The sequence below is a fragment of the Pogoniulus pusillus genome, chromosome 6 (genome assembly GCF_015220805.1).
Source record: "Pogoniulus pusillus isolate bPogPus1 chromosome 6, bPogPus1.pri, whole genome shotgun sequence".
NCBI classification, from domain to species: Eukaryota; Metazoa; Chordata; class Aves; order Piciformes; family Lybiidae; genus Pogoniulus; species Pogoniulus pusillus.
The window spans coordinates 22,542,437-22,550,115 of NC_087269.1; the positions used below are offsets into that span (position 1 = coordinate 22,542,437).

Consider the following 7,679-nt stretch of genomic DNA (forward strand, 5'->3'; position numbering starts at 1 on the left):
CCCTCAGCCCCAGGTACCGCCAGCGCTGCCTGCTATAGCCAAGCCAGACCAGCCGGACGAGCGCTCGGCGGTCTAGAGACAGCTATAATAAACGCAACAGTATCATAGCAACCAACAGAGTAGCTCTCCATAGACAAGCGCTCCTGACAAGGCCTTCCCGCCCTTGCCAGACAGACGTAGCAGCCAATGCGAGAGCAGAAGGGCACGGAGGCGGAGAATAAGAAAACCCAATAGACGAACTTGCCCGTCCCCAGAGGGCGGGAACAAGAATAAGCTTCAGTAACAGGCAGTGTGCTCTTCCTCCAGAGCGTCTTCTCTCACCACTCTCTTCAGATTGGTTAGCAGATGGCAGGAGGGCCGTAGCACACTCCCTGCCCCAATAGGAAGGTAGCACTGCGTAACAAGCATTCGGATCAGCCAATTACTGACGGCATGCCGCTCCCCCTCCCTCCCTCAAGCCTTCTCTCTTGCAAAATGGCTGCGACAACTCCCACTCAGGCTCCGGCTCCGGCTCCTCCTGCGACCGTCCCGGCGCAGAACCCGCCGGCAACGCCTGCCACTCCGGCAGGAAACGCTCCCGCCGCGCCCCCACCGCCCACCACCCCGGCGCCGCCGGCGGTTACGCCGCTGTCGGCCGCGCTCTCAGGGCCCTTCCCCGGCGGCCGCGTGGTGAGACTGCACCCGGTCGTGCTCGCCTCCATCGTGGACAGCTTCGAGCGGCGCAACGAGGGCGCGGCGCGTGTAATCGGGACGCTGCTGGGTAAGAGCCGTCGCCGTGCCTCGTCCACTGCCAGCCCTGGGGGCTCTCTCCATGGTGCCCACTAACTGCACTGCCCCCCCACAGGGACCGTGGACAAGCACTCGGTGGAGGTCACCAACTGCTTCTCCGTGCCTCACAATGAGTCCGAAGATGAGGTACGGAATGCGGGACCGCCCGCTGGCTGTCGGAGGTGACCCGGGCGGAGGGCGTGTGGGCCCGCGTGATGCACGGCTCCGCGCTGGCTCCCGCCAAGCCTATGCGGGCTATGCTGTATAGCGGGCGGTGGGTCTCTCCATTGGGCAGTGACTACTGAAGGGTACGGCCCGTGTGCACCTTCTGATGGCGGCTTGCGCCCCCGCTGTCCTCCACTGAGGGTAAGCATCCCTGAAACCAGCTTACTTGGTCCTGTCCCGTTTCTCAGGTGGCAGTCGATATGGAATTTGCCAAAAACATGTACGAGTTGCACAAGAAGGTATCTCCTAGTGAAATCATCCTGGGATGGTAAGTCCTCTGCAAGAACACGAAAGCATTTGTGTTGGTCCCTCCAGCTATTTAAAATAACTAACTCTTCTTGTCACGGGTTGAGAAACAGAAGCCCTAATGCTTGTGACAATAAAATCTTTCAGCTCTGTTAGTGAGTCACTTGTAAAGCTCTGGCAGTTCATATAGGGCATGACCATATTGTAGACTTACAGGCTTTGGTTTAGTTTATATCTAACAAAGGTTATCATAGAGGAAGTGATCATTCAGAGAATGCTTGCATGACTCTAGGATAACTTATCACCTGTAATAGCACCTGCAGCACTGAAGATAACTGGTGAGAAAGAATCGTAGAATGGATTAGGTTGGAAAGGATCTTAAGAGATACCTACTGCAACCTCCTTGCCATGGGTAGGGATGTCTCTCAACTAGACTTGGTTGCTCAAGACCTCATGCAGCCTGGCCTTGAACACCTCCAGGAAGGAGAAATACTCAACTTCCTTGGGCAACCTATTCCAGTCTCACCATCCTCATACTGAAGAGTGCTGTGTTAAGATGTAGCCTAAATCTACTCTCCCTCATCTTAAACTATTACTCCTTGTCCTATTGCTAGACACCCTTATGAAAAGTCTCTCTCCACCCTTCCTGTAGGTTCCCTTCAGGTATTGGAAGGCAGCTAAAAGACTCCCTGGAGTCTTCTCCAGGCTGAACAACCCCAGCTCCCTCAGCCTATCCTCATAGCAGAGGTGCTCCACATCTTGGATGTCCTCTGGACTCCTTCCAAAGAAGATAGAGCACAAATAGTTTCAAGCACCAAACGCCTCAGAAGAATTGGTAACACAGAATTTCTCTCCTGAGAAAAGGTAGAAATAGCTGTGTAGGTTGCAAAGCAAAATCAATGGAGTGTTACAGGAAGAGAGTCTGGTCTGTGTCTTAGTCTTCTTATGCATTTCTGATCCTACAAAGTACCTTAGTTCTGTGCCTGTGGAGCAGACTTCTCAACAACCTACTGGCACAGCAAAGTAAAGTTCTACAGTTTTCCTATGTATTTGAGAAGTTAATTTCAGAGCAGATAAAGGAGCTAGATGAGCAGGTTACACCTCCTGAGAGATGTTTGATTTGTGGAAAAATCTAATTGGCTTGGATATGTTTGGTATGCTGCAACTTATGCAGAAATAAGGAGTTGGTTGAGAATATAGTGACATGTAGCTGAATTTTGGGTGTCTGATGCCAATTATACTGATTCTTTATGGCTGGTAGTATAACACTACCCTTGTGCATGTTTTAGGTGTGCATGTGCTCAACCCTTTATTCCTACAGTTCTAGGACAGCTGGCCATAAAACTACAAATTCACTAGTTAAAACACTTGTATGTAGTGTATTTAGTTTCTGCAGCTCAGTGCTTGGAAATGGGTGTTTGAGGACACAAACATGTTAAATACCAACAATACCAAATGCTGGGTACTTGAATGTCAGAAGAATGGTTTCTCAACCTATTCTCTTTTGAAGGTATGCAACAGGTCATGACATCACGGAACACTCTGTCCTGATCCATGAGTATTACAGCCGGGAAGCACACAATCCAATCCATCTCACTGTAGACACGAGTCTCCAGAATTCACGCATGAGCATTAAAGCCTATGTCAGGTACTCTGGGAGGCTCCATTCTTGGGAGGGGAGCTAAGTTACTGAGAGAGACCACTTCAGGGTAGGGAGAAATTGAGTGGTCTGCAGTGTCCCATTTTAGACAATACTATGCTTAGCTGACTTCCCATTGGAATGTCTTATCCATCATAAGTAAGTTGAAAAACTAACCATTCATAAGCTGGTACCTCGCTGGAGTGGGGAATTGTGACTTATTCAGAGAATTGTTTACATTTATTATCTTCATGACATTTCACAGGATTCTTACAGCTAAGCATGTCACTGGCTTCCACCACACTGTCTAAATGCTATCCTGTAGTCGCTGGATACAGATTGGAGGATTAGTGCACTCAAAGTGCAACTGAAACAACATCTTCTGGATCAGTCTTTACTTCCCTTAACCTCTTCCATTTTTATTAACTAGTAATTGAGATTAAGTGTTAAGAAATTAAACCGTACTACTTCACTGTTCTTCCTGGTACTGACTAAAGAGCTCACCTCTCTAAGGGTAAAACCTCAGCCTTTCTACTGCTTCTTTACTTACTATGCATCTTCACAAGGGAAGCTGTTCCATTGATACTTTACTTTTTGAAAGCATAAACAAAGTTCAATTACTTTGAATAATAGAAACACTAAAGTTGCAGAGAGAGCTTTGTACTTTTTGTCATGCTTGTGTCTCTTCCTTAAATGACTTATCAAAGAGCATGGAGCATTTCAAGAGAGAAAAAATACCTGCTCTAAGAGCAAGAAAGAACTGTGGCTAAGAAGATAGTACCTATCCCTTCTTGCATTCATGATGACAAATGTAAGACCAGATAGGAATATTCTGAGTGGAAATAAGGAATGAATAGTATGCCAGCACTTACTTCCTGTCCTTAGTTAGCTGTGATCTTAATATTGGTGATTTTGTTGTGAATGAGTAACCTGCTCATGTTCACACTTCAGTGCTAACAGAGATCATTGAGATGGAAATCTATTACTTCATGCCTTAAGTATGTCCATGCTGAAAACATTGTTCTTTTTTGTCTGTTTATTTTAGTGCCCCAATGGGAGTCCCTGGTAAAACTATGGGCGTGATGTTCACACCTCTAACAGTGAAATATGTTTATTATGATACAGAACGGATAGGAGGTGAATGTTTTCTTTCTACTTTGGTGATAAACATGTTGTGACATTGTTGCTTTGGTTTGTTTTTTTTTGCACCGTGGTAAGACTGCCATTCTGTCAGTTCTACTGGGAATTACACTGTCTCACTGAAGCTATCCTAAAAACCTTCAGCAAGTTAAGGATTTAAGCTGGTTTCTGTGGCAGTTTTTAAACTGATCCTTGTTTTGCTTTCAGTGGATCTTATCATGAAGACTTGTTTTAGTCCTAACCGAGTGATTGGCTTATCCAGTGACTTACAGCAGGTGGGGGCAGCATCAGCCAGGATTCAGGATACCCTCACCATGGTGCTGCAGTATGCAGAGGATGTATTGGTAAGGCCAGCTTTTTAGGAGCCAGCAAGCAAGCTTGATGTGAGCTTGTACATCTTATTTTTCGTCTGTCTTTCTGGGTCATAAACTTTCTGAGTTTGACTGATTAAAATATATGTTTCTTATGCTTAGTCCGGCAAAGTGGCTGCTGACAACACTGTTGGGCGTTTTCTGATGGATCTTATTAATCAGGTGCCAAAGATTTCACCAGAGGACTTTGAGACAATGTTGAACAGCAATATCAATGTAAGTCATCTGTTTGTTTTTTTTTTTTAGTATATTACCAGTGATTTTGAAAAAAAAAAGTCTTCTAGGCAAGAAAAAAATCTTACATTTTTATATAAGCATGTTAATAGAAAATACAGCCCTTTCTTGTCAGTAATTTGAGGTTTTAAGAGATGAAGATATATTAACGAACTCAGCATAATAATTTTGCAAGCAACTGCAAATGAGTTTTAAAGAAATTGCATTACATTAATCATGTAAGTAATCTGTAAGCCAGGATCAATTACTCTTTCAGAGCAATTGGACAATATTAACTACCAAACTTAAAGCAGTATGGATTTCAGGGATAACTGCTGACATGCCAGCTTCCTTTACCTGAGCTGAATTTCTCTATCCAGGCATAACTCTTAAGACATGAACAAAGTTTTAGTGCACTATGTTATTTCAGTAACAGAATTTTAGAAAGCAGAAGGCAAGTTTCTGAATGTGTTGTTTGCCTACAGTCTGCAAGACCAGAACTGATTTTTAATTTTGCTTATACTCTTTGACTTGCCTGGTTAATATGAGTTAAAATTTCACAAGCAGTGTTTCATACCCTGGAATACCAAACTCTTGTCCCTGCAAGGGAAGCATTCCTCAGCGTAGGACTTAACAACTAACAATGTTTCTGTAGTTGATTGTAAACTGCTTTCAAGGTGTTAAAAATTCACTTCCTTAATAGGCTACTATCTTATAATATTTGTGATCACTGGGTTGTTGCTTTTTCCCCTTTCAGGATCTATTGATGGTAACCTACTTGGCAAACCTTACACAGTCACAAATTGCTCTCAATGAAAAACTTCTGAGTTTATAAAGATATGTCTGCCATGCTACACTGCAAAGAACTTGAAGAATGAGTACATGGATTTTTCTGTGGTGTTACTCAGACCGTAACGTTATGACCTGGTTTACATCTTTTCATTGCCCTGAGAAATCCCTGACATTTAGGTTTAGGAAATGGTTGCAATTTAGTTGAGCCTGGTATTTTAAAATGGAACACATGAATATTTTGTCTCCTGGCTTTATCTACTTGTATAACAAAATACAGCTTTATTGTAAGAATGTATTTGAAATAAAAGTTCCATTGCAATGGCAGGAATGCCTTCTATCCAGAAAAAAAGCCCTGTTCTTATTTACTGTATAATGAATCCACTGAAAAAAGGAGAGTGTAATGTGGCATCAGGGAAGAAAAGGGGAGTGGATGCAAGTTAACTTCATTTCTGCAGACTTCTTTGCAGGTTGTTTTTTCCAGAACTTTGAAAGCACCCTGAAAGGTGGCTTCTCGTGTTGCATGTAATCTGCTTTTCCATGGAGGACTACAGTGTATTCTGTGTATATGCCCTTCTTCAGCAGGGTATTGACAGGGTTGATGGTATTGTGTCTATACATATCTAATCCTTTGAGAAAGGAAATCAAGGTCAATAGCTTTACCTCTCAAAGTGAATTCAGAGAATTAAACTAGCAACTGAGTTCATGGTTAAAAGGACTTGAAAAGCATTTGTGGGTGAACAAGTGTGGCTACATTGTGTTTTCATTTCTGCAAAAGAAGAAAAGCACAGGAAAATTATATTCAGTTTTGAGGTTATAAGTTGAGTGTCGTCACATAGGAATTTTCTGTTCATAACTCTGTACTGCTAAAATTATGTGAATAGAAAGAAATCTTCTATTTTCTCCCTCAAACCAATTTCATGTTAAAAGGAGTTCTAGCTGAAACAGCTACCCTGAGCTGTAACTTTATAGTCAGATAATAACATTACCTTTAGCAGTTTGTTCAACTATACCAAGAAGATTTTTATTCTGCTATGTGCAATTTGATACTTAAACACTGTACTTCTAGCAGCAAAGATATTTTTTTGGTGTGTGACTTCGAACCTGTGGACACAAACCATCTGTTTCTGAAATGCAGGAGTTTAATGCCAAGGATTAAATACTTTGCAATGAAAAACAATGGACACACTGCACCTTTAAGCAGTCTGTCAGAGCAACCTGGTCTCCTGTGCTTTGAGGAAGTGTGAAGTTTCTATTTTTAATGTTGTTCCTCACAACAGAATCAGAGACCCTGGTGGCAACTTAGTTGTAAAGTTTGTGAAATGTCTGGAGTACAGTGTGGGTGGAGCCCTAATGACTCACTGGGTAGTGGCTCTCACTTAAGCAGCTGACCAGACACATGGCTCTTCCTAAAATGAATCCTGAAGTGAACTGAAGTTGCTCTACTCCCTCTGCACAGGGAACGTTAATTCAACAGCTCACTGACTATCTGCATTTTAATTACTGTAGTCACAAGGCAATGTAACAGGAAAAGTATTTTTAGCACATAATTTAGACATGGATGACTGCAGTATCTGTTTTTTTTATTATACTTTGACCTATGGTTTGAAGCCAGCCAGATTTTTCTTACAACAAAATATGGGAAAAAGGGGCTTTTGCTTGCTTTAAAAAAATATTTAACTGTAAAGTAATGCTTCATGTTATTTCAGTGGGAAATAACATTAAACCAGGATACACTGCACAAAGTAGCAGCAACATTCTAGTGACCTATGTAACAAGTGATAAATTACTGAGGAAAAAAAAAAAGGAAGTTGTTTCAACTCTAACAATAGCACTCAGTTAGCATGACTATGTAGCTGAGAGTCAAGTCTGCAGACCAGAATTCTGTCCAGTATTATGTCTTAGCAGAAGATGCAAGGATATTACAAATAAAGGAGCAAGAATTTAACTCCCAGCTTCACTAAAGTTGAATTTTCTAGTAGCAAGAAGTTGTTTTGACTCTGCAAGTGGTTTTAGAAGCTTTCCTAAAATGTTGGTGTTACCAGTACAGCAAGAAAACTCCCTAAGAACAATGAAGTATTAGGAAGCTATTTATTTTGGTGCTGGACACATAGGGGATTGCTAAGTGTATCAAAGCCAGTAAAACTGAGAGAACATATGCTTACATCTCATACATAATAATTTGTCTAAGAGTTGATTAGCATATTCATAGTAGCTCATGAAATAAGTTACATCTGTAAATCTAGACGCATGCACATTATATACTGAGGGGTGGTCCCCTCATGGTC

At 42.4% G+C, this 7,679-nt stretch overlaps 1 protein-coding gene across 1 annotated transcript; it reads left to right on the forward strand.

The window, feature by feature from the left end:
- Positions 1–354: 354 nt before the first annotated feature.
- EIF3F (eukaryotic translation initiation factor 3 subunit F) lies at positions 355–7,339 on the forward strand. The gene is made up of 8 exons (XM_064144905.1): positions 355–760; positions 845–915; positions 1,182–1,261; positions 2,750–2,887; positions 3,924–4,015; positions 4,226–4,362; positions 4,492–4,605; positions 5,360–7,339. Exons 1-8 carry the CDS (start codon positions 433–435, stop codon positions 5,435–5,437), a joined length of 1,038 nt encoding a protein of 345 aa, XP_064000975.1. The 5' UTR covers positions 355–432; the 3' UTR covers positions 5,438–7,339.
- The last annotated feature ends 340 nt before the right edge of the window (positions 7,340–7,679 follow it).

What these genes read in the sequence shown, in the direction of transcription:
- EIF3F (XM_064144905.1), top strand. Translation starts at nt 433, where the DNA reads ATGCCGCTCCCCCTCCCTCCCTCAAGCCTTCTCTCTTGCAAAATGGCT. An exon ending in TGTAATCGGGACGCTGCTGG is followed by an intron (nt 761 to 844) that starts GTAAGAGCCGTC and finishes GCCCCCCCACAG; the next exon opens with GGACCGTGGACAAGCACTCG. An exon ending in TGATACAGAACGGATAGGAG is followed by an intron (nt 4,016 to 4,225) that starts GTGAATGTTTTC and finishes TTTTGCTTTCAG; the next exon opens with TGGATCTTATCATGAAGACT.